Source organism: Oncorhynchus mykiss, chromosome 18, assembly GCF_013265735.2.
Source record: "Oncorhynchus mykiss isolate Arlee chromosome 18, USDA_OmykA_1.1, whole genome shotgun sequence".
NCBI lineage: Eukaryota > Metazoa > Chordata > Actinopteri > Salmoniformes > Salmonidae > Oncorhynchus > Oncorhynchus mykiss.
The window spans coordinates 59,906,652-59,933,348 of NC_048582.1; the positions used below are offsets into that span (position 1 = coordinate 59,906,652).

Sequence of the window (26,697 nt, forward strand, 5' to 3'; positions counted from 1 at the left end):
GTTGACAGCCATATGACAGATGGGTGATTGGAGGTATTCTTGACCGAGGTAAAGGAATAAAGGTTGAGATTACATTTTGCCTTGAGTGGACATCAAAGTCTGGCTGTCTGCAGAATAAGGAGAAGTCAGACAACATGCACAAGACTGGATTTAAACACTGTTTATTGTGTTCAGGTATAATCACCTTGATTTAGGCTACAGCACCAAGATGTAATATATATTTTTAAAAATTACAATAGTGCACTTGAGCTTTATCATAATGTAGTTTATTTTATATTATTTTACATTTGACAACCAGATACAGCGTACCGCCAGTAAACAGATAGCACACTTCCAGTACTTATCGTGTATAAAAAGTCTGGAATCCAAAGTGACACAACAGAAATAAAACGTATGTTTTACACATTTACATTATCATCTTGGAACCGTAATGCAACAAAAAACTATTGAATCATTTACGTTGTTTCGGTGTCAAAAACTACTATTTTTCCTCATCTTATCACAAGGAGAGATGCAGAGACAATGGTGGAGGTTGTGTGTTTGGACAATTAAACTCCTTCTTATGATATGACTAGGAACTAAACCAGTGCAGCGGATGCACGTTAGACCTAGTATATCATCTATAACCATTCAATATGTTCAAAATCAACATTATACCCAGTGTACAAAACATTAAAGACACCTTCCTAATATTGAGTTGCAGAGTTGCATACCGCCTTTGGCCCTTAAAAAAGGCAAACTCAAGATTAGGAAGGTGCCTTTAATGTTTTGTACACTGTGTATAATGTTAACTTTGAACATATTGAATGGTTATGGACTCTACAAGGTGTTGAAGCGTTCCACAGGGATGCTGGCACATTTTAACTCCAATGCTTCCTACAGTTGTGTCAAGTTGGCTGGAAGTCCTTTGGGTGGTGGACCATTCTTGATACACACAGGAAACTGTTGAGCATGAAAAACCGAGCAAAGTCTTGCCCATTCCCCCTCTGAATGGCACACATACACAATCCATGTCTGAATTGTTTTATTTAACCTGTCTCCTCCCCTTCATCTACACTGATTGAAGTGTATTTAACAAGTGATCATAGCTTTCACCTGGTCAGTCTATGTCATGGAAAGAGCAGGTGTTCATAATGTTTTGTGCACTCAGTGTAAAACAGAACATTTTATTAGAGACAAGATGACAACATATAATTTTAACTTGGTGTATCAGGATAAATCATTTTTGGACATAACAAACAGCCCAGGTACAGTAATAGTCCTGGACTGGAACAAGCTCAGGGGTGAAGATACCCTTAGGTACAGATCTAGGATCAGCTTTCGCTCCCCCAATCCTAACCTTAACCATTAGTGGGGGAAACGCAAAACTGACCGAAGCTCAGTGTCTGGGGTGACTTCATCCCACACCACTGGAACAACACAAAAAAACAGTGCTGTCATCATCATCATCAACATCATTAATGGACATTTAAAGGGCACTAGACCAGATGTCTCCATAGGCGTAACCTGAAAGGGAAGTACTTCAATTAACATACCATGCTTTTTCAGAAACTGTGTTTGTGAGTGCATGTTATACCTGGAGAAATACACTATCTGGATTTCTATGGAAAAGTGTCTGTTTTCTCAACTCAGCCATATCTGTCACATTATAGTCAAAAAGAAAATGTTAAACGATTCAGTTTTTCCCCAGGGTCAACGTTGCTCCTGAGCTGTTTACAGAAGCACATTATGCTATAGACAAACAGTAGGAGAAAAATAAAACGTCATGGAGTATCATTCAGCATTTCAAGTAGTTTATCTTAAAAACCCAGAGTCCTTCCTCATAAACATGTACACTCTATTCACGATGAACAGGAGAATGGAGCATCTCTGTGGTAACTTACAAAACACAGTGAAACTGTAAGCAGCATGTTTGTGGATATTGGATATCCACGAGGGGCATGTAGAATTGTAGCCTATATGTAGTGAGTTAGTCAGATAACTGAAACATGCTTGTATGAGTGTATTTATAAGCAGAAGTTCTTGTTTCATTGCTTCTTTTCTGTTCCTGTTGGGTTTGTGAGGATTCTAACCCTCGGCATTCTAAAATTGAGCCTCATGTTTAGAAGCCACCTTAAATACAATAACCATGCCTGTCTGTCTCTATCGCTTTGGTCTGTCGATGTCGTCGATGGCTGCCAGGAGTTTATGCCAGGCCTTCTTGTTTATGTGAGAGCCCAGACACACGTGCACCAGGTTGGCCAGCTGCTTCATGGAGTACTCCTTGTGGGACAGACAGACAGACGTACACATATTATGGACAGAGATCCTTCAATCTCAGATAGTCTTTGGTCTCAGACCATCTCAGATAGCTTTTAGTCTCAGACAATCTCAGATAGTCTTTAGTCTCAGATAGTATTTAGTCTCAGATAGCCTTTAGTCTCAGATAGCCTTTAGTCTCAGATAGCCTTTAGTCTCAGATAGCCTTTAGTCTCAGATAGCCTTTAGCCTCAGATAGCCTTTAGTCTCAGATAGCCTTTAGTCTCAGATAGCCCTTAGTCTCAGACAATCTCAGATAGTCTTTAGTCAAAGATAGTCTTTAGTCTCAGATAACCTTTAGTCTCAGATAGCCTTTAGTCTCAGATAGTCTTTAGTCTCAGATAGTCTTTAGTCTCAGAAAGCCTTTAGTCAGTCTCAGACCAACTCAGATAGTCTTTAGTCTCAGATAGTCTTTAGTCTCAGATAGTCTTTAGTCTCAGATAGCCTTTAGTCTCAGACATTCTCAGATAGTATTTAGTCTCAGATAGCCTTTAGTCTCAGTCTTCAGTCCTAGATAGCCTTTATTCTCAGATAGTCTTTAGTCTCAGATAGTCTTTAGTCTCAGATCGTCTTTAGTCTCAGATCGTCTTTAGTCTCAGATAGCCTTTAGTCTCAGATAGCCTTTAGTCTCAGATAGCCTTTAGTCTCAGACAATCTCAGATAGTCTTTAGTCTCAGATAGTCTTTAGTCTCAGATAGTCTTTAGTCTCAGATAGTCTTTAGTCTCAGATAGCCTTTAGTCTCAGACATTCTCAGATAGTATTTAGTCTCAGATAGCCTTTAGTCTCAGTCTTCAGTCCTAGATAGCCTTTATTCTCAGATAGTCTTTAGTCTCAGATAGTCTTTAGTCTCAGATCGTCTTTAGTCTCAGATCGTCTTTAGTCTCAGATAGCCTTTAGTCTCAGATAGCCTTTAGTCTCAGATAGCCTTTAGTCTCAGACAATCTCAGATAGTCTTTAGTCTCAGATAGCCTTTAGTCTCAGATAGCCTTTAGTCTCAGATAGCCTTTAGTCTCAGACATTCTCAAAGAGTCTTTAGTCTCAGATAGCCATTAGTCTCAGATAGTCTTTAGTCTCAGATAGCCTTTAGTCTCAGACATTCTCAGACAGTCTTTAGTCTCAGATAGCCTTTAGTCTCAGATAGCCTGTAGTCTCAGATAGTCTTTAGTCTCAGATAATCTTTAGTCTCAGATAGCCTTTAGTCTCAGATAGCCTTTAGTCTCAGATAGCCTTTAGTCTCAGATAGCCTTTAGTCTCAAACAATCTCAGATAGCCTTTAGTCTCAGATAGCCTTTAGTCTCAGATAGCCTTTAGTCTCAGACAATCTAAGATAGCCTTTAGTCTCAAATAGTCTTTAGTCTCAGATAGCCTTTAGTCTCAGATAGCATTTAGTCTCAGTCTTTAGTCTCAGATAGCCTTTAGTCTCAGACAATCTCAGATAGTCTTTAGTCTCAGATAGCCTTTAGTCTCAGATAGCCTTTAGTCTCAGATAGCCTTTAGGCTCAGATAGCCTTTAGTCTCAGATAGCCTTTAGTCTCAGATAGCCTTTAGTCTCAGATAGCCTTTAGTCTCAGATAGTCTTTAGCCTCAGATAGCCTTTAGTCTCAGATAGCCTTTAGTCTCAGACAATCTCAGATAGTCTTTAGTCTCAGATAGCCTTTAGTCTCAGATAGCCTTTAGTCTCAGATAGCCTTTAGTCTCAGACATTCTCAAAGAGTCTTTAGTCTCAGATAGCCATTAGTCTCAGATAGTCTTTAGTCTCAGATAGCCTTTAGTCTCAGACATTCTCAGACAGTCTTTAGTCTCAGATAGCCTTTAGTCTCAGATAGCCTGTAGTCTCAGATAGTCTTTAATCTCAGATAATCTTTAGTCTCAGATAGCCTTTAGTCTCAGATAGCCTTTAGTCTCAGATAGCCTTTAGTCTCAGATAGCCTTTAGTCTCAAACAATCTCAGATAGCCTTTAGTCTCAGATAGCCTTTAGTCTCAGATAGCCTTTAGTCTCAGACAATCTAAGATAGCCTTTAGTCTCAAATAGTCTTTAGTCTCAGATAGCCTTTAGTCTCAGATAGCATTTAGTCTCAGTCTTTAGTCTCAGATAGCCTTTAGTCTCAGACAATCTCAGATAGTCTTTAGTCTCAGATAGCCTTTAGTCTCAGATAGCCTTTAGTCTCAGATAGCCTTTAGGCTCAGATAGCCTTTAGTCTCAGATAGCCTTTAGTCTCAGATAGCCTTTAGTCTCAGATAGCCTTTAGTCTCAGATAGTCTTTAGCCTCAGATAGCCTTTAGTCTCAGATAGCCTTTAGTCTCAGACAATCTCAGATAGCCTTTATTCTCAGATAGCCTTTAGTCTTAGATAGCCTTTAGCCTCAGATAGCCTTTAGCCTCAGATAGCCTTTAGTCTCAGACAATCTCAGATAGCCTTCAGCCTCAGATAGTCTTTAGTCTTTCGTCACAGCTGGCTATAGTAACTGATTAACTATTGTTTTTACTACACATATCCATGTTTGTGCTACACATTGCTGGTAAACGGGGTGAGTCCCGTGCTCCTAAGTAGAATTAATCGAAGCACATTGAGCAGACTGAGTGAATAATTATTCTGATAACTCCAAAGCTGCCGTGAGCATTCCTCACCCTGTGGTTCTTGATGAACTGCTCCATGTCATTCTCAGTCAGGGATGGGCCTCATGTCTGTCAGCTTCTCCAGCTTCATCAGGAACTGCTGGAAGTCCAGCTGCATCAGAGGCCGCCCATCAGTACTGCACTTCTTTACATTACCATAGCTACATGACGGAACAGGAGACACAAGTTGACTTTGTTGAATTTTGTATTATTTCTGTCAGACAGTACAGAATAAGATACAGAATAAGTTACATAAGTTTAGTTTTTGTTGAGAGACGTTTCAGAATCCAAAGTTGTTTATGAGCAACGTTCTAAAAACATGACATTTGAAATCTTGATGCCCAAGGCACAAGAATGAAAAACAAAAATGTCAAAGGAGAAAATCTGAAATCGACAGAGAGTTAATAAATCTAATAACTCTTAATTCTGCTGTTTTCTTCAAGGCATCTTTTGTCTCGGACAGTTCAAGGGTTTGTTTTGTAAAAAGGCCAACAAGTAAATACTTAATATTCATTGTTCACTTGATAACTTCACAAACTGTCTCTTCACACCGTGTGGAGATCTGGATTTGAGGGTCCTCAGTCGGAGTGCCCGTCACATCTGACTGTTCCCTTGTGTGTGTTTGTGTATGTGTGTGTCTGTGAGTGTGTGTGTTTGTGTATGTCTGTGTTTGTGTATGTGTGTAACGGAGTGGAATCAAGTCCACCAGATCAGTAGCTGCTGACATCCATGTTTCTTCTGGTCCTGACAGAGCTGTTATTGCTTTCAGGGGAAAATAGATACGGCCAGAGTCTACATCTCTCTCCTCTCTCGCTTTCTCTCTCTCCATCCTTCTCCTGCCCTCTCTCTTTCTCTCTCTCCTTACCTCCCTACATCTATATCTCCCTCCCTTCCTCCTCTCTCTGAGGTTTCCAGAGTCCCCTGGGGTGAGACGGTGAGTGGTGAGTCAGACTGTCAAGCGGCTCTAGCTCCTCTCTGAGGAGTCCAGTTGGGAGTGGGAGGCGAAGATACTGTATCAGACAAACAGACCACGCCTGGCCACTCTACCATAGTGGAGGGATGGAGGTGATAGGAGGCACAGTACCGTGACACTCAGGCTGTGTCTATAATGGCACCCTATTCCTATTTTTGACCAGTGCCCACAGGGCCCAAACTGGTGCACTATATAGGGAATGCCTATATAGTCATTTGGGATGCAGTCAGACCAGGACCTTGGGGATACGGAGGGGAGGGAACACCAGAGACTAGACTAATCCCAGTCTGGGATGGGGAGCTGAGAGAGGCAGACTCTTGTGAAGTAGCTTCACAGGTCTAATACTGATACACAGATCATGTCCATGGTGATGTGTCGAGCAGAGAATGAAGAGTTTGAAGAGTGTACAGTTTATTACATGTTAGTTGTACACTTTTGGGTGTCTTTTCCTAACTACTGTATTGTGATATTTTTTAATATTATTTTAATTGAACCTTTATTTAACTAGGCAAGTCAGTTGAGAACAAATTTTTATTTACATTGATGGCCTACCCAGCCAAACCCGGGCGATGCTGGGTCAACTGTGCGCCGCCCTATGGGTCTCCAAATCACGACCGGTTGTGATACAGCCTGGGTTCAAACCATGGTGTCTGTAGTGACGCCTCTAGCACTGAGATGCAGTGCCTTAGACCGCTGCGCCACTCCGGAGCCCTAGTCCTGGCCTTAGAACTAAAACCCTAACTAACCATAGTCCTGTCATTAGAACTAAAACCCTAACTAACCCTAGTTCTGTCCTTAGAACTAAAACCCTAACTAACCCTAGTTCTGTCCTTAGAACTAAAACACTAACTAACCCTAGTTCTGTCCTTAGAACTAAAACCCTAACTAACCCTAGTTCTGTTCTTAGAACTAAAACCCTAACTAACCCTAGTTCTGTCCTTAGAACTAAAACCCTAACTAACCCTAGTTCTGTCCTTAGAACTAAAACCCTGAACTTCCAGCTCAATAAAGCTCAGCACAATCAACCTGGGTGCAAAAAACACTGTACGCACTTCCCTGCCGGTTTCACAATTTAACACTCTTATAGATGTTGTGCTTGTGCCTCATCTTTTTCCCACTTCATCACAAGATGGTCAGGGGCATTATGAAAGCTTTTTACCCCCCCTCCCCCCTATTAATGCCATGTCTCTCAGGCATAAAGAGGATGTCTCACCTGGCCGTATAAAACTCTGCCTGCCAGTACTTATATTTCACAGATGCTTTCACACACGCACACTCAGACAAGAGTGCACGCACGCATACACCCACACACACCACCATGAACAATGCACTGTGCAGAGAAAGGGTACAAGTGCTGATTTGAGGGAAAATGCATTAGGCCCCAAACCTTTGACTCACTAGCAATGGAGATGGGAATGGAGCAGGTGGTTTTGGGAGCCATTTCGGATGTGTCAAGTGTTTAGAGGAGACTCAGGCCAGCCTCGTGTCAGACATGTTCCCTGTGGGGTCTCTATAACAGAACGTATAACAGTCCTGGGATGGTGTTGGGGTTGGGGAGAAGGAGGCAGAGAGAGTTAGCTAGTTGCTACCATATGGAGGGGATAAGAGGACTGAAGAGGAGTTGTCTCGGGAGAATGTCAGAGAAAGCTGAAGAAAAGCTGTGAGCACTCATGTTTTGAGTGCTTATCTAGGCAATCAGCGCGTTCCTTTGCGGTACTCTAACATTTCGTTTTTTATTTATTTATGACAAGCAGATGTTCCATCAAGAGGATGTTCAAACCTTGAGAAGAAAAAAATAGGGGGGGGGGAGTAAAGAACAGAGAATCAAACTTTTCTTGATCGATGTTGGGGCTCGAAGCACCTTGTGGTCATACCTTACTGCGGGAGACGACAGGGACTCCAATACGGCCTTATTCAATAACTCACTTGAGGTATTCAGCCTATGACATGCGTCCCAGCTGATATTTACGAGTGTACCCCGGGAGCAAGGAACGGGCCCCTCGACCAAAAAGACGTCACAATAAGAGATGAACGAGGCAGCTAAAATGTCCACACCTCTCCTATCCACTGGCAGTAAATCCTGCTATTCCACAGGTACATATTAGCATGTGGTAATAAACTCACTATAAACCATAATTGAATGAGCAGTAGGTTTATGTTCACAGATATTATTTTTCCTGCTGTGCTTATCATAATATATTTGCTGGCATTACAACTAGTCAGCAGCATTTTGCTGCTCATAAAAAAAAGCATACACATATTTATTATATATATATATTTTTTAAAAGCATATACATATTTTTTTAAATCGCTGATTCGTACCTTTGAAATATACTATCACATAAACTGTAAGTGGGTACAGAGAGACATTATTTACTATTTTTGGAAAGGTTTTATTAAATGGAATGAACATGACTCATCAGGCACCACTCAGCCCCTTGATGAAGGCTGCAGTATACTGTATCTGCTGAAAAAGTGTTTTATCTAGAAATCAATTAAATTGTTTTGTAAATCAAAGTAAGGATGCAGGAGTTGTTCCTCCTTCTTCTGAAGCCTACTGGCTTCTCTGGTGATATCTGATGAAACATTCCTGGTTTTATGTAGAAATCAGTCACTGTATTTTCATATGCAAGTAAACAACTTACCCCTCCACCAGAGTCCTGTTGGCCAGACGGATGCAGTGTTCCCACAGGACGTTAGACACAGGCAGAGGGACCCGGACGTGTCTGGACACATCACCCAGCCTCTTGTTAAACTCCTCAAACTCCTGAGGAATAGAAAAACCATAACATTTTGTTCGTTTTTGTTTGGTCAACTGATAAATATTTTACAAAGACATCATTCTGGGTTTCACGACTAGTTGGCTATGTTTTAAAGCAGAGATACTTTCATTAGTATTGTTGATTGTACTTTGTATTTTGTGTGTTGATGAGCTAACACCCAGTTCTACAGCTGAGCTGGAGAATAATGTTGGTCGACATGAGTTCTCATTAACACAGTTGAGCAGACATCCATCCAAACTTTCAGCCCTCACATACTCCCCCTGCACCACAGATGTCCTAGCAACCCTTGCCATACAAGATGGCTGCTGGCCGCGCTCCATTCCAACATGAGCAGCAGAGACACATCAGTCATGGACGTGTTGATGCAGCTGGTCAGGCCTTTTTCATTTTTCTTTAATTTCACCCCAAAAAATGTATGTTGCTTTTTAGACACAAAGACCCATCTCTCTGACGCTCTCCATATGCCAAAAGCTACATGTTTCACCGTGTTCTTACACCTTGTTTGTTGCTGATACAAACGCCACAATAGTACAGACTGGGGTGTCAGAAAAAGGTTAAATGTTTTCCTCACTCACTCACTGTACCAGAAGCTTGTACGCTTGTTACAGAGTCTGCAATTTTCAATTAGATTTGAATGGAGGTAATTACGGTGAAGGGTGGAGTGGTTCATGTTGGCAAACTGCAGAACACCGGAAAGGGAATTGAAGGTGACACATTTTTCACTAAAAAGGTTGTACAAGTTTGTCACGCCCTGGCCTTAGTTATCTTTGTTTTTTATTTTTTATTTTGGGTAGGGTGTGACATGGGGGATGGTTTTTTGTATGTTTATGGGGCTGTCCCCTTTCTAGGTAGTTTGTAGGTCTATGGTTGCCTAGATTGGTTCTCAATTAGAGGCAGCTGTCTATCGTTGTCTCTGATTGGGAACCATATTTAGGCAGCCATATTCTGTGGGTATTTTGTGGGTGATTGTCTAATGTCTTTGTGTCATTGCACCAAATAGGACTGTTTCGGTTTTCACTTTTGTTGTTTTGTATTTTGTAGTGTTCTCGTTTATCGTCGATATTAAAGATATTGCATTTTGGTCCTCCAATACTTCAGCGGAAGAAAACCGTCACAATTGCATCTGAACTGGCAGAATTCACGAGGAGAAATAAAATCATCATACAGTCATAAACCTAAAAATGGATTTTCCCACACATTATTTTGATGCATGAAAGTACCCAAGGACTGTATTCAATGTATTTTCAAACAACAAATGTGTGCCATCAAACGCTCACATTTTGAATAGCCCTGACACAATTTCCAATCTAAATGCAAATATATGCCAATATCGGATGCTAATATTCAACACAAACTCATGAATACAACATACATAATCTCCTCTAAAATACAACCCTGTATCAATAACTTGTCAATCATAAACCATACTGTAGTGATGCATTGGGTTGACTCATAACCCGCAGTTCCCCGCGCTTATATCCACGGTGCGGGTGGGTTTAGGGTCATTAAATATTGTGTGGATGAAGGGTGGGTGGCGGGCGGGCGGGCTGAATAAAAAGAAAACAATACCTTTAAAAAGTCCATAAAAGTGTAATTATTGTGTAATTTATATCTATAGGCTACGTTGAGGTTTTTATTTTATTATTTTAGGCCATCTGGCATTAGTGCATTAGCCTAAGCTTTAGGGACCAACTGTACGCACGCTGAATAACTTACACGCCAACCGCCAAGTGCTTTTGGTAACGGGCAGAAAAAGATAACGTCGATACACGGAGGCAAAAAGGTCCGAATTTAATTCAAAAAGAGAAAAGCTGTGAAATAGAGAGTTGAAAATAAAGAGAAGGGAGGGACAGAAAAGTCATGTTTGGGAAAGATTTGTTGAAGTGGTAAAAGAGGATGATAGCAGGCTATGTTATGTGTGATGATTGTGAGGCGCTATACAAATTCGACAGTCACAAGAAGGGACTTCAAACAGGCCTATCGCACGTCAAGGGAACCGTAGCCTACTGTTTAGATGGGTTAAATGGAAACTGAAATCTGGACACTGACTGTAGGTCTATAACCTCTCAGCATTTCTTGCAGTTCAATGATACACCAAATGTAGGCACATTCTTTGGTGTAGAAATATTATTTATTCATTTCAGATCTTGAGAGAATGTGAATGTGCAGCTAGATACTGTCTGTATAGGTGCTATCTTTATCAGCATCATAAAAGCTGATAGTGCCATATAAAACATGCATCCAAGCCATACTGAAACCTTATCAGAAACATGGGTCGTTTTCACAGCTTTCTATTTCCTTACAACCGGTCAAACTGACGTCTTTCGGTTTTGCACAGAAAAAAAGTTCTGTTTTTTGGAGGGTTGAATTTCTGCATTTTCTCCCAAGTCCCTAAATGTCTTGGCTCTGTGAAAGAAGCAGAAAATTGAACTAGATTGAAGTAATTATTCTATCGATTTATGATATTCTGGTGAGCAAGGGTTTATTTAGTCTTCTAGGACATTTGGCGGCAACATACGTATAATGACAGATGAGAAGCTGCATGTATCTAATTATAGACAAGTTGACTAACAAATAGCATACTAAAATGTCGAAAATTATAAGCAGAAACATTTAAATCCGTAAAAAGAAATCCTGCACCCCGTGTCCAAAAATGGTTTTTCCCTTTGTGATTGTAGCCTAGAGCACATATTCTATATTAGTGGGTGAGGGTTGGGTGCAGGCCTCCGATTTTCACGTTATTAAATATAGTCGGGGGGGTGGGTTATTAGCAATTGCGGGCAGGTGAACAAACAGCTGACCCGCACACCACTACCATACTATGTCTACCTCAGAAAAAGATTGGATGAGCAGCATACATCTCAGCCTGACCGTTACTCTCATCTTGTCGTGTAAATTAAACTCTTAGCTCCGCTGCGATCATCAATATGGCAAATGCGTTTAAATCAAGTCAGTGAGGCAGACACTTTTCCTCTGACTATTTGGCTTAAACATAATTAGTTTGGCTTAGAGCGGCTTAATAATGCTCGCAGAGAGCCGTCTTCCAGCCAGCCGATTCACAGATCCAGAAAGGTGAGCCTGAGTTTTTCATTAGAATTGGAGGCTGTGTAGTGGTTTGCTCGATGTGGTTTGGGATTTAAAGCTATGGCTGCTCAGACAGAAATGCTTATGCATATTTGGGAGATTCTCTTAGCTTCCGCCTCGCAAATAAGGCCCACGGTCACGCTACCACTGCAAAACCCCCATCTGTTCCTCAACACTAGGGCCCCCTCTCTCCGTATGCTCCGGCTTCATGCTCATCACGCCACGCCGAGCCACACGTCCCCATGCAAAATGCATGATGGGATAAGTTGAAGGAATGAATAACGATTTGATACTCATTTGGGAAGAGAACTTTAAGCCTGGAGATAGTTACAAGAGAGGACCTAAGAAACTCACCTTTCCTTAACAAACCTCAAACTTAGCTTCCTGAATCTACATTAAACTCCCCAAACTTCTTCCATTATATGAATTATTCAAATCCTAACTGGCAAATAATTGATATCGGAAGACCTCTCGGAGTGGTTACGGGAATGAGAACAGAAAACTTTAAACAAAGATCTCGACATGTTGAAAGAGATTAAAAGTTATCGATGACCTTGTGCTTCCGGAATTACTGGAAAATTTGATTTAAAAAATAATCTATATTTGAAAGATCTCACTGCATTTCAAATACATTTCAAATAGGCAGTCTCAAAAGAGAGGTGTCATCTTTAGTTCCTAACCAGGAAGCCTCGCTGAAAAAAAAATGCCATTGCAACTACAAAAAGTATTTGTGATGTTTTTCTTCCTGCAGTGCAACTGAATGTTCATAGGGGGAATAGGAGAGAGATGGCCATGTATGGGGGATGTGTGGTGCCTAGCTGGTTTCCCTTGAGGTACTGTAAGTGTGCTGTACTGTGGGATCCATAAGAACAGCACTTAACCTGAACTACTGTGGTACAAATACAAAGCTGTCCAACTGGGCAACCGCTATAAACTTGCTATAAACAGATAAACAAATGCATTGAAATAGTAGTACCAATCCCTTTTCAAGATAACACAAAATAGTCACGTGGTCTAGCTTAACTAAAATACACAAAAGTATGTGGACACCCCATTCAAATTAGAGGATTTGGCTATTTTAGTCACACCTGCTGCTGATCCGTTTAGAAAATCGAGCTCACCGCCATGCAAACTCCATAGACAAACACTGGCAGTAGAATGGCCCGTACTGAAGAGCTCAGTGATTTTCAACGTGGCACAGTCATAGGATGCCACCTTTCCAACAAGTCAGTTCGTCAAATCTCTGACCTGCTAGAGCTGTTATTGTGAAGTGGAAAAGTCTAGGCACAACAACAACAACGACTCTGCCGCGAAATGGTAGGCCACACAAGCTTACAGAACGGGACCGCCGAGTGCTGAAGCGCGTCTGTCCTCGGTTGCAACAGTCACTATCGAGTTCCAAACTGCCTCTGGAAGCAACGTCAGCACAATAACTGTTCGTTGGGAGCTTCATGAAATGGGTTTCCATTCCAAGTTGTCGCACACAAGCCTAAGATCACCATGTGCAATGCCAAGCGTCGGTTGGAATGGTGTAAAGCTCAGTGAACTCTGGAGCAGTGGAAACGCTTTCTCTCGAGTGATAAATCACGCTTTACTATTTGGCAGTCTGAAAAATCTGGGTTTGGTGGATGCCAGGAGAATGCAACCTGCCCGAATGCATAGTGCCAACTTTAAAGTTTGGTGGAGGAGGGATAATGGTCTGGGGCTGTTTTTCATGGTTTGTGCTAGGCCCCCTAGTTCCAGTAAAGGGAAATCCTAACACTACAGCATACAATGACATACTGGACGATTCTGTGCTTCCAACTTTGTGGCAACAGTTTAGGGAAGACCCTTTCCTGTTTCAACGTGACAATGCCCCCGTGCACAAAGCAAGGTCCATACAAACATTGCTTGTTGTGTTTGCTGTGGAAGAAATTGACAGGCCTGCACAGAGCCCTGACCTCAACCCCATCAAACAGCTTTTGGATGAATTGGAACGCCGACTGCGAGCCAGGCCTAATCGCCAAACATCAGTGTCCAACCTCACTAACGCTCGTGGCTGAATGGAAGCAAGTCCCTGCAGCAATGTTCCAACATCTAGTGGAAAGCCTTCCCAGAAGAGTTGAGGCTGTTACAGCAGCAAAGGGGGGACCAACCTCATATTAATGGGATGTTCAACGAGCAAGTGTCCACATACTTTTGGCCATGTAGTGTAGATGAGATTAGATCTGTGATTGAGTTGTCTGTAGACAATGTAAAGTGCTTTGAGAACAGGGGAAGCTCAGTGTAAATTCAACCCATTAACTACTATGGTAAACTCATCAATCTTCAACAGAGTGAGAGCTACTATACTAAAGGATGCCTTGCATAATCCTGTAGAATATTTATGGTAATTGCTAGTGCCTTGGGGAGATCTTTACTTGGGTTGATATATAATATTTAATGCTATTGTAGTAGGGAACAGTGGAAGAGAGTACCATCCTAGGGGGGTGAGAACATGGGTCACCCCAGGAGAATGACTACTATTTCCTTTGGTAATGGGCTTACAAAGGCTAGGGTCGTTACAGTATGCTTTGCTAAGAAGTAATGTCAATACAGTATATTGTGTGATCTGATATGGTCAGGGGTCCGCAGCTCCACCACACAATCAATTCTATTAAAATATATACAGTACCAGTCAAAAGGTTTTGAACACCGACTCATTCAAGGGTTTTTCTTTATTTGTACTACTTTCTACATTGTAGAATAATAGTGAAGACATCAAAACTATGAAGTAACACATATGGAATCATGTAGTAATCAAAAAAGTGTTAAACAAATCAAAATATATTTTTGAGATTCTTCAAAGTTGACACCCTTTGCCTTTGACAGCTGTGCACACTCTTGGCATTTTCTCAATCAGCTTCATGAGTTAGTCACCTGGAACGCATTTCAATTAACAGGTGTGCCTTGTTAAAAGTTAATTTGTGTAATTTCTTTCCTTAATGCATTTGAACCAATCAGTTGTGTTGTGACAAGGTAGGGATGGTATTCAGAAGATGGTGTTTTACCAAATAGGGCTAAGTCCATATTATGGCAAGAACAGCTCAAATAAGCATTACTTCAAGACATGAAGGTCAGTCAATTCGGAAAATTTCAAGAAATTTGAAAGTTCCTTCAAGTGCAGTCACAAAAAAGATAAAGCGTTATGATGAAACTGTATCTCATGAGGACCGTCACAGGAAAGGAAGACCCAGAGTTACCTCTGCTGCAGAGGATAAGTTCATTAGAGTTACCAGCCTCAGAAATTGCAGCCCAAATAAATGCTTCACAGAGTTCAAGTAACAGACACATCTCAACATCAACTGTTCAGAGGACACTGTGTGAATCAGGCCTTTATGGTCAAATTGCCGCAAAGAAAGAAACACGAGCAATTAGACCAGTGGAAATATGTCCTTTGGTTTGGTAAGTCCACATTTTAGATTTTTAGTTCCAACAGCCATGTCTTTGTGAGACGCAGATTAGGTAAACGGATGATCTCCGCATGTGTGGTTCCCACCGTGAAGCATAGAGGCTGAGGTGTGATGGTGCTTTGCTGGTGACTTTGTAATTTAATTAGAATTCAAGGAACATTTAACCAGCATGGCTACCACAGCATTTTGCAGCGATACGCCATCCCTTCTGGTTTGTGCTGTTGGGTTCTGAGAATATGAAATATACTTATTCATGTCACTGAGGGAGAGAGGGTCATGTATAACATTTACATTATGTCAGGATATGTTATTGTTAGCTATCAGAGATCCTATGGGAGGGATACTATGGGAGGAGAAGAGACACAGTCTGGTACCAGGCACCATGATAGCCGTGTTTTGAGTGTAGGGGAGCGATCACATGTTGACGGCATTGATAAGGGGAGAGAGCCATGGATTAGTGATGGACGGGGGTTGAGATCAGGTCAGGTCACGTTAAGGGTGAAACAAAAGTTTATGGCCAATATCACTTAGTGTCCTGCCTAGCAGTAAAGAATGATGTTTTATACAGATGTGTAAGAGGAGACTCAGCCTTGAGGAACGGTTAAATATCAGTGCTTGTGTGAAAATGTCTTTGTCTAATGCAGCTGTATTGACCCCCTGGGAGAATAAACTTGGTTAAGCTTTCATAGTGTCCATTGAGTTTTATACTCTGAGAATTAGAACCTACAACAGGACAATGATCCAACACGCCTCCAGGCTGTGTAAGGGCTAGTTGACCAAGAAGGAGAGTGATGGAGTGCTGCATCAGATGACCTGGCCTCCACAATCACCCGACCTCAACCCAATTGAGATGGTTTGAAATGAGTTTGACCGCAGAGTGAAGGAAAAGCAGCTAACAAGTGCTCAGCATATGTGGGAACTCCTTCAAGACTGTTGGAAAAGGGTGGCTACTTTGAAGAAATTAAAATATAACATATAAATTCAGGAAAAAAATAAACATCCTCTCGCTGTCAACTGCGTTCATTTTTCACAAACTTTCACAAACTTAACATGTGTAAATATTACCAGATCCACAGACATGTGCGTAACATAAATGAAATAGTGTGTCCCATAACAAAGGGGGGGGGGGGGGGGGTCAAAATCAAAAGTAACAGTCAGTATTTGGTGTTGCCACCAGCTGCATTAAGTTCTACAGTAAATCTCCTTCTCATTGACTGCACCAGATTTGCCAGTTCTTGCTGTGAGATGTTACCCCACTCTTCCACCAAAGCACCTGCAAGTTCCTGAACATTTCTGGGGGGAATGGCCCTAGCCCTCACCCTCCGATCCAACAGGTCCCAGACGTGCACAATGGGATTGAGATCCGGGCTCTTCGCTGGCCATGGTAGAACACTGACATTCCTGTCTTGCAGGAAATCACGCACAGAATGAGCAGTATGGCTGTTGGCATTGTCATGCTGGAGGGTCATGTCAGGATGAGCCTGCAGGAAGGGTACCACATGAGGGAGGAGGATGTCTTCCCTGTAATGCACAGCGTTGAGATTGCCTGCAATGACAACCACCTCAGTCCGATGATGCTGTGACACACCGCCCCAGTCCATGACGGACCCTCCACATACAAAATCGATCCCACTCCAGAGTACAGGCCTCAGTGTAATGCTCACTCCTTCGACGATAAACGCGAATCCGACCCTTACCACTGGTGAGACAAACCCGCGACTTGTCAGTGAAGAGCACTTTTTGCCAGTCCTGTCTGGTCCAGCGACGGTGGGTTTGTGCCCATAGGCGACGTTGTTGCCGGTGACGTCTGGTGAGGACCTGCCATACAACAGGCCTACAAGCCCTCAGTCCAGCCTCTCTCAGCCTATTACAGTCTGAGCACTGAGGGAGGGATTGTCCCGCGGGTGTGATGTTCAGATGCACCAATCCTGTGCAGGTGTTGTTACACGTGGTCTGCCACTGCGAGGACGATCAGCTGTCCGTCCTGTCTCCCTGTAGCACTGTCTTAGGCAATTTAATGCCCTGGCCACATCTGCATCCTCATTCCTCCTTGTAGCATGCCTAAGGCATATACACGCAGATGAGCAGGGACCCTGGGCATCTTTCTTTTGGTGTTTTTCAGAGTCAGTAGAAAGGCCTCTTTAGTGTCCTAAGTTTTCATAACTGTGACTTTAATTGCCTACCATCTGTAAGCTGTTAGTGTCTTAACTTCTTGGTGACAGGGAGGCAGTATTGAGTAGCTTGGATGAATAAGGTGCCCAGAGTAAACTGCCTGCTACTCTGTCCCAGATGCTAATATATGCATATTAGTAGTATTGGATAGAAAACACTCTGAAGTTTCTAAAACTGTTTGAATGATGTCTGTGAGTATAACAGAACTCATATGGCAGGCGAAAACCTGAGAAAAATCCAACCAGGAAGTGGGAAATCTGAAGTTTGTACTTTTTCAACTCTTTGCCATTCCAATATACAGTGTAAATGGGGTCATATTGCACTTCCTACGGCTTCCACTAGATGTCAACAGTCTTTACAACGTTGTTTTGAGCTTCTATTGTGAAGTGGGGGTGGATGAGAAGGGATTGAGCCAGGTGTCTGGCAGAGTGCCACAGGCTCTGAGGCGCGGTCACGAGAGAGTTAGCTCACGTTCCATTGCTTTTCTACAGACATAGGAATTCTCCGGTTGGAACATTATTGAACATTTATGATAAAAACATCCTAAAGATTGATTCTATACTTAGTTTGACAAGTTTCTAAGGGCTGTAATATAACTTTTTGAACTTTTCATCCGACGTTCGACTGGACCTGAACGTGCGTTTGGATTTGTTTACCAAACGCGCTAACAAAAGAAGCTATTTGGACATAAATTATGAACTTTATCGAACAAATCAAACATTTATTGTGGAACTGGGATTCCTGGGAGTGCATTCTGATGAAGATCATTAAAGGTAAGTGAATATTTATAATGCTATTTCAACATAATGTTGACTACACAATATGGCGGATATCTTTTTGGCGGCTTTGTTGTCTGAACGCTGTACTCAGATTATTGCATGGTTTACTTTTTCCGTAAAGTTTTTTTGAAATCTGACACAGCGGTTGCATTAAGGAGAAGTATATCTCTAATTCCATGTATAACACTTGTATTTTCATCAACATTTATGATTATTTCTGTGAATTGATGTGGTTCTCTGCACAATCACCGCATGTTTTAGAACTACTGAACGTAACGCGCCAATGTAAAATGAGATTTTTTTTATATAAATATGCACTTTATCGAACAAAACATACATGTATTGTGTAACATGAAGTCCTATGAGTGTCATCTGATGAAGATCATCAAAGGTTAGTGATTAATTTGATCTCTATTTGTGCTTTTTGGCTGGAAAAATGGCTGTGTTTTGCTGTGAGTTGGTGGTGACCTAACATAATTGTTTGTGGTGCTTTCGCTGTAAAGCATTTTTGAAATCAGACGCTGTGGCTAGTATTGTATCTTTAAAATGGTGTAAAATACTTTTATGCTTGAGGAATTTTAATTATGAGATTTTTGTTGTTTTGAATTTGGCGCCCTGCACTTTCACTGGCTTTTGGCGAGGTGGGATGCTACCGTCCCACATATCCCAGAGAGGTTAACGACCGTTCCACAGATGCATGTTCATTTATTGTTTATGGTTCATTGGTCCATTCATAAGCATGGGAAACAGTGTTTAAAGCCTTTACAATGAAGATCTGTGAAGTTGTTTGGATTTTTACAAATTATCTTTGAAAGACAGGGTCCTGAAAAAGGGACGTTTCTTTTTTTGGTTACTACATGATTTCACATGTGTTATTTAACAATGTAGAAAATAGTTAAAATAAAGAAAAACATTTTGAATGAGTAGGTGTGTCCAAACTTTTGACTGGTACTGTATAGAAATAAATACATTCTAAAGGAATTATTATATTTATCTACTTCGTTATAGAGACAAACCTCTTTTTCAGGTTAAGCCAAGTCAGCTCTACATAAACTCATTGGACATGATTGTGTGACACCGCCACTATGTTTCAGAGGCCAGCATGCGTTCTATATGTGGAGTTTACAGCTTCTTAGGGTTATTACAGAAAATATATACAGGAAAATCAGCCATGAACCCTGATCCATCACTTTATTATTACAGCAATGACATGACAAAAAGACATGACCTTATGAAGTAATCCATTACTGGAATATACACATACACGTCCTTCACCATATTTTAGTCATTACATTCACACATACTAAAACACACATGCCACATTACCTTTAACAGGACGTCCACGTACACATTGTGCTGCGACATTATCTCCCTAATGTCCCACTTAACTGCAGCCATCAGCAGCAGCATCTGTTCGTAGTCTAAAGCCTTGGCCGCCACGACCCAGCATATGGGTTTACGTAGCTCACTGGCCGTGGAGACAGTCTATAAGCGAATAACAAGGAGAATGGTATAAACAAGGACAGTGGTTGTGTCATAAATGGCACCCTACTCCCTTCATAGTGCACTACTTTTGATCAGGGCCCTGGTCAGAAGTAGTGAAGTATACTGTATATGGAATAGTGTTCCATTTAGGACGCATCCATAAACAAGGACAGTGTCAATTCAATACTCACTCAGTACATTTTACTCAGTGTACAAAGTAAGTAAGGACAGAAAAAGTGAAAAACGTCAGTAGAAAGATTTGAGAATGTTCAAATGTTATTTTCTCCAGGCATTGAACTTTAGAAAGTGTAAAATCGTTTAGGGTAGATATTGATTTTGAGTCCCTTTTTGAAAATGTGAAACTCTGACGCACCCTCAAGACTCTGTAATGGTACACACACGTTGAAAAACATCAAGCTGATAGAGAAGAGTTTGTGGTCAACAGTCATTTCCACTCTCACTGATAAGGTCATGTGTGTCAGAGGAGATCGCGACCACTAGTTAATAACATGACAGCTGAAAACAGTTGTTCTGATTAAAGAAGCAATAAAACTGGCCTTCTTTAGACTAGTTGAGTATCTGGAGCATCAGCATTTGTGGGTTCGATTACAGGCTCAAAATGGGAGTAGTACACAGCATTGTACGAGATCTACAGTTTCTTGGCAATTTCTCGCATGGAATAGCCTTCATTTCTCAGAACAAGAATAGACTGACGACTTTCAGAAGAAAGGTCTTTGTTTCGAACCCACAAATGCTGATGCTCCAGATACTCAACTAGTCTAAAGAAGGCCAGTTTTATAGCTTCTTTAATCAGAACAACTGTTTTCAGATGTGCTGACATAATTGCAAAAGTGTTTTCTAATGATCAATTAGCCTTTTAAAATTATAAACTTGGATTAGCTAACACAACGTGCCATTGGAACACAGGAGTGATGGTTGCTGATAATGGGCCTCTGTACACCTATATTCCATACAAAATCAACCGTTTCCAGATACAATAGTCATTTACAACATTAACAATGTCTACACTGTATTTCTGATCAATTTGATGTTATTTTAATGGACAAAAAAGTTGATTTTCTTTAAAAAACAAGGACATTTCTAAGTGACCACAAACTTTTGAAGGGTAGTGTAGGGTTTGTCATTTGGCATCCTAATCCCTATAACAGGGGTAGGCAACTAGATTCAGACACAGGTCTATTTTTGTTGGCGCAAATGGTCGGGGGGGCGGGTAATAATTATTATAATTTGTACACTAAAAATGGTTCACAATTAACCGCAAAAAGAGATTGTATTTGAAAATAACAATAATTTCATACCTTGATGACATTGAAAAAAGATCACTTACGTCTCGTGCCATTCGGACTGTGCAATGCCCCTGTGCACTTTTTAGGGAATTAGGGTGCCATTTGGGATACATCCATAGAGTTGTGGACTGACTGACCTGTGAGTAGAACTGCTGGAGGAACGGCTTCTTGGCTGCAGGCATCATAGTATCCAGGTGAGACTGAAGGGACCCAAACTGCTCGGCCAGAAACACCCTGTGAAGAGAGGCAGAGAGTGAAATCAGTACAGACTTTTAGCTAGGCAGATAAGCCCACCAAATCAGAGATTGAAGCAGTGTTAGAGGGGTACGGAGAGGGGTAGGAGGGGAGAGGGGAGCAGGGGCTTTAGCTGAATGGATTGGGATATTGCAGACAGACCATTTTCCCCTTTCTCTCCTGAGCTTTAGAAACTTCTCTTGATCCCCTGTGCTTATTAATGAGGTAGTTTCAGTCCTAGCATCAGATGGAGGTGGAAGGATGTAGGATGTACAGTAGCTTGAAATTGAGTTTTGGCCAGGTCATAATGCACCTTCTTGTTGGTTTAAATCAGCACCATATCAGGCCATGAAGCCTAAAACAGTGGGAGTATTTACATTCACTGGGTTTAAATCACTACAGCTATACATTAACAAACACTGAGCCACATAGAATAGTTGTGGGGAAAAAAAATATTAATTAAAATCAATAGAAACAAAAATAATAGCTAGTCCAGTGTAAAAATGGGGCAAGACATTTTTCAAATGTGTCAGCATGATCAATGCTATTATTATCCTTTGAATTGTTTTACATAAACAAAATTCAAGAAAATAAGTTCAGTTAAATGATGGGCAGAGAGTCAACTGAGTGCAAATCTGGTGATAAGCGTTAATGACTGGCCGTGCGACAAGGCCAACGCAAGGCAAGCCAACGCAAGGCAAGGTCAACGCAAGGCAAGGCCAACGCAAGGCAAGGCCAACGCAAGGCAAGGCCAAAGCAAGGCAAGGCCAACGCAAGGCAAGGGGAAGGCAAGGCAAGGCCAACGCAAGGCAAGGCCAACGCAAGGCAAGGGGAAGGCAAGGCAAGGGGAAGGCAAGGCAAGGGGAAGGCAAGGCAAGGGGAAGGCAAGGCAAGGGGGAGGCAAGGCAAGGCCAACGCAAGGCAAGGCCAACGCAAGGCAAGGCCAACGCAAGGCAAGGGGAAGGCAAGGCAAGGCCAACACAAGGCAAGGGGAAGGCAAGGCAAGGGGAAGGCAAGGCAAGGGGAAGGCAAGGCAAGGGGAAGGCAAGGCAAGGGGAAGGCAAGGCAAGGCCAACGCAAGGCAAGGGGAAGGCAAGGCAAGACCAACGCAAGGCAAGGGGAAGGCAAGGCAAGGGGAAGGCAAGGCCAACGCAAGGCAAGGGGAAGGCAAGGCAAGGCCAACGCAAGTCAAGGGGAAGGCATAGAGATGAATGGACCTCATTATAACAGTATGGTAACTGTTAAATAAACAATATTGTATACTACGGACTAGGGATGTGTCCCAAATTACACCCTCTTTTCTATATAGTGCACTACTTTTGACACACAAGGCTCTGGTCAAATGTAATACACCATGAAGAGAATAGGGTGCCATTTAGGATACATCCTAGGGCAGCAGGAAATGCTATTTAGTAGGCTGGAGCTGGAGCCGAAAGTTCAGTTGGGAAGAGATACGTATGAGAGAGAAGGAGAGAATGAATCGAAATCGTTTAGCCATGGACCAACAGTAGAACATAGAAACAAAAATAATAGCTAGTCCAGTGTAAAAATGGGGCAAGACATTTTTCAAATGTGTCAGCATGATCAATGCTATTATTATCCTTTGAATTGTTTTACATAAACAAAATTCAAGAAAATAAGTTCAGTTAAATGATGGGCAGAGAGTCAACTGAGTGCAAATCTGGTGATAAGCGTTAATGACTGGCCGTGCGACAAGGCCAACGCAAGGCAAGCCAACGCAAGGCAAGGTCAACGCAAGGCAAGGCCAACGCAAGGCAAGGCCAACGCAAGGCAAGGCCAAAGCAAGGCAAGGCCAACGCAAGGCAAGGGGAAGGCAAGGCAAGGCCAACGCAAGGCAAGGCCAACGCAAGGCAAGGGGAAGGCAAGGCAAGGGGAAGGCAAGGCAAGGGGAAGGCAAGGCAAGGGGAAGGCAAGGCAAGGGGGAGGCAAGGCAAGGCCAACGCAAGGCAAGGCCAACGCAAGGCAAGGCCAACGCAAGGCAAGGGGAAGGCAAGGCAAGGCCAACACAAGGCAAGGGGAAGGCAAGGCAAGGGGAAGGCAAGGCAAGGGGAAGGCAAGGCAAGGGGAAGGCAAGGCAAGGGGAAGGCAAGGCAAGGCCAACGCAAGGCAAGGGGAAGGCAAGGCAAGACCAACGCAAGGCAAGGGGAAGGCAAGGCAAGGGGAAGGCAAGGCAAGGCCAACGCAAGGCAAGGGGAAGGCAAGGCAAGGCCAACGCAAGTCAAGGGGAAGGCATAGAGATGAATGGACCTCATTATAACAGTATGGTAACTGTTAAATAAACAATATTGTATACTACGGACTAGGGATGTGTCCCAAATTACACCCTCTTTTCTATATAGTGCACTACTTTTGACACACAAGGCTCTGGTCAAATGTAATACACCATGAAGAGAATAGGGTGCCATTTAGGATACATCCTAGGGCAGCAGGAAATGCTATTTAGTAGGCTGGAGCTGGAGCCGAAAGTTCAGTTGGGAAGAGATACGTATGAGAGAGAAGGAGAGAATGAATCGAAATCGTTTAGCCATGGACCAACAGTTGCACTTGCAGGGTTTTTCATTTGGTGATGCAACACGCCCCCTTCAGATGTTAGAGAAATGAACGAAACATGTGAATGTCTGTTATGTGTAATCCAAGATGATCCTTACATAACCACATTGTGTTGACACACTCTTTATTAATAAGTGCTTGTTGCAGTAGAAACTAGCTGCCTACTGAGAGGTAATTGAAAGCGGGCCTGATACACATCGAAACAAATTGCAAATCTATGTGGGCCAAATAAACGAGTATCTAGGACAAAATTATAACCTCAACAAAGACCATTACCTTTCCAGATTGCATTACACTCAACCATCAAACATTAACGAGCGCAAGTGATGTCCAATATGCCACGAGACATACACACAGCTTGCTCCTGCCTCCCTTTAATATGACAACATTCCCACAAAAGAGTGGGCAAACACGTTTGTTTTTATGGACTCGAAAAATGACATTATCTGTGAGTCGTCAGCCCACCATGACCACAAATCTCATGGTTACCACAGGGAGAGATAACAAGCAGAGCCCTGACATTTATCGGGTTATGCCTATATAAATTTAGACAATGACAAGAGGCACTTATCTTTCACAACTATAATCTTGATCTTTGCTCAGGGCCCTGGGGTGGCGGGCCCTCATTGATTATTCCATTAAAGCATGGCTAAATGAGCTGTTAAAGGTAGAGCAGCCCTTTACGAGGCTCCCATAGTCAGTAATGGCTTTATTCAAAATGGCGTATTGTATGCTGAGCATGTCTGGGTGCTAGGACAGAGGGGTTAGGTGGTGTGTAAGCCCCCTCCACCGCTACAGTAACTGCTCTGTGGGGGTAGGGGGGGGGGGGGCATCCGCACAATTACACACAGGGCTAGACAGCTGTATGTCTTCTCCCCTAAGGACCATTCCGTTCTTCCTTCCTTTAAAACCCCTTAAGAGCCTAAGCCCTGATCTCTTCAACAGTGAAAACAGTAGTTACTTCAAAAGTTGTGTTTTTCTCCCAATCGGATTTTGAAATGTTACAGCCTACAATCATAACATTTGTGTCCCGGAGTGTGGAGGACAGTGGCTTGCTCAGCAACAGGCCCCAGCGAAACAGGCACAGGGGCAGGGCAGAGACTTTTATTACAGTAATGATGAGGGTAATGCACACTATTGTTTGACCAAATCATGGTTTGGAGTGAGGTGAGCGTGTAGAATGTCCAGCTTGCATCGATGCTACCAATACAGTTTATAACTCGCACAGCCAAGTCAGAGTGTCACACTCTGGAGCTCTGTGAATAATTTAATTTGTAACGACCCTCAGTGGCCACCACCCTCTAGGGACTTCTAAATAGATATAAACAGGATTTCAAATGGGGGTCTAAAGACCATCTCTTACAGTGACTCTGTTGCGACCAGCCTCTGGGCCAGGCCGTAGAGTGTCTCACTGGCTGTCAGAACAACCAGCTGGCTGAGGTGAGGGCTGGGCACCTTCTCCTTCCTCTCCTCCACCGGGCCACCCTGGATGCTGGCTCCGCCTTCCCCCAGAGACTCCTATAACAGGGGGACAGAGAGAGGGAATAGTTAGCTTGACTTGCTCCTTCCGCCCACACACAGAGAGCGGAGAGTTAGACCACAGATACTCAGAGAAGGGGACAGACACATTCACTTTGCGATAACAGGGAGACAGAGAGACTGAAAGAGAGACAGAGAGAGAGAGAAAGGAAAGGGGGGGATACCTAGTCAGTTGTACAACTGAATGCATTAAACTGAAATGTGTCTTCTGAATCAGAGAGGTGTGGGGGGCTGCCTTAATAGACATCCACATCATCGGTGCCCGGGGAACAGTAGATTAACTGCCTTGCCAGCTCTGGGATTTGATCCAGCAACCTTTCGGCTACTGGCCCAATGCTCCTAACTGCCAGGCTACCTGCCGCCCAGAGTGAGTGAGTCAGTGAGTGAGAAAGACACCAGTTAGCTTTGAAAGAACAGTGACAGAGAGAGAGAGGGATAGATGAGCTGGCTTTGACAGACCAGGAGACACAGAGATAGACATTCTTTGGATACAGGCTAATAGCACCACAGACATTAGCTCAGTGGCCAACTGTTAAAGCTGGAGCAGTGAGCTATGACCACAGGCTACATCAGCCAGATATGGGAGTTGGTTTTACCACAGAGCTCAAACAGTGAGCTACAGCAGTAAGATACAATTATTTACAGTACCAGTCAAAAATGTGGACACACCTACTCATTCAAGGGCTTTTCTTTATTTTAACTATTTTCCACATTGCAGAATAATAGTGAAGACATTCAAACTATGAAATAACACATATGGAATCATGTAGTAACCAAAAAAAGTGTTAAACAAATCAAAATATATTTTATATATTATATCCTTGAGCATCTTCAAATTAGCCATCCTTTTTGCCTTGATGACAGCTTTGCACACTCTTGGCATTCTCTCAACCAGCTTCATGAGGAATGCTTTTCCAACAGTCTTGAAGGAGTTTCCATGCTGAGCACTTGTTGGCTGCTTTTCCTTCACTCTGCAGTCCAACTCATCCCAAACCATCTCAATAGAGTTGAGGTCGGGTGATTGTGGAGGCCAGGTTATCTGATGCAGCACTCCATCACTCTCCTTCTTGGTAAAATAGCCCTTACACAGCCTGGACATGTGTTTTGGGTCATTGTCCTGTTGAAAAACAAATGATAGTCCCACTAAGCGCAAACCAAATGGGATGGTGTATCGCTGCATAATGCTGTGGTAGCCATGCTGGTTAAGTGTGCCTTGAATGCCCAATAAATCACCAGGAAAGCACCCTCACACCTCCTCCTCCATGATTCACGGTAGGAACCACACATGCGGAGATCATCCGTTCACCTACTCTGCGTCTCACAAACACAGCGGGTGGAACCAAAAATCTCAAATTTGGACTCATCAGACCAAAGGACAGATTTCAGCTGATGTATGAAGGTCTTTATAAATGAATTTGATTGA

General features: G+C 42.5%; 1 protein-coding gene across 1 annotated transcript; it reads right to left on the reverse strand.

Moving 5' to 3' along the window:
- Positions 1 to 254: 254 nt before the first annotated feature.
- Positions 255 to 25,439, reverse strand: LOC110496642 (syndetin-like). Its single transcript, XM_036953419.1, has 6 exons — positions 25,099 to 25,439; positions 21,068 to 21,164; positions 19,465 to 19,623; positions 8,535 to 8,656; positions 4,929 to 5,077; positions 255 to 2,262 (listed from the first exon to the last, which is right to left on the reverse strand). Exons 2-5 carry the CDS (start codon positions 21,113 to 21,115, stop codon positions 4,963 to 4,965), a joined length of 444 nt encoding a protein of 147 aa, XP_036809314.1. The 5' UTR covers positions 21,116 to 21,164; positions 25,099 to 25,439; the 3' UTR covers positions 255 to 2,262; positions 4,929 to 4,962.
- Between the last annotated feature and the right edge of the window lie 1,258 nt (positions 25,440 to 26,697).

Excerpts from the sequence above, each read along its gene's own strand:
- LOC110496642 (XM_036953419.1), bottom strand. The coding sequence starts at position 21,115 with ATGATGCCTGCAGCCAAGAAGCCGTTCCTCCAGCAGTTCTACTCACAG. Across the intron at positions 19,624-21,067 it reads TCCAGCAGTTCTACTCACAG|ACTGTCTCCACGGCCAGTGA; the intron begins GTCAGTCAGTCC and ends ATTCGCTTATAG. Across the intron at positions 5,078-8,534 it reads AACAGGACTCTGGTGGAGGG|CTATGGTAATGTAAAGAAGT; the intron begins GTAAGTTGTTTA and ends TCCGTCATGTAG.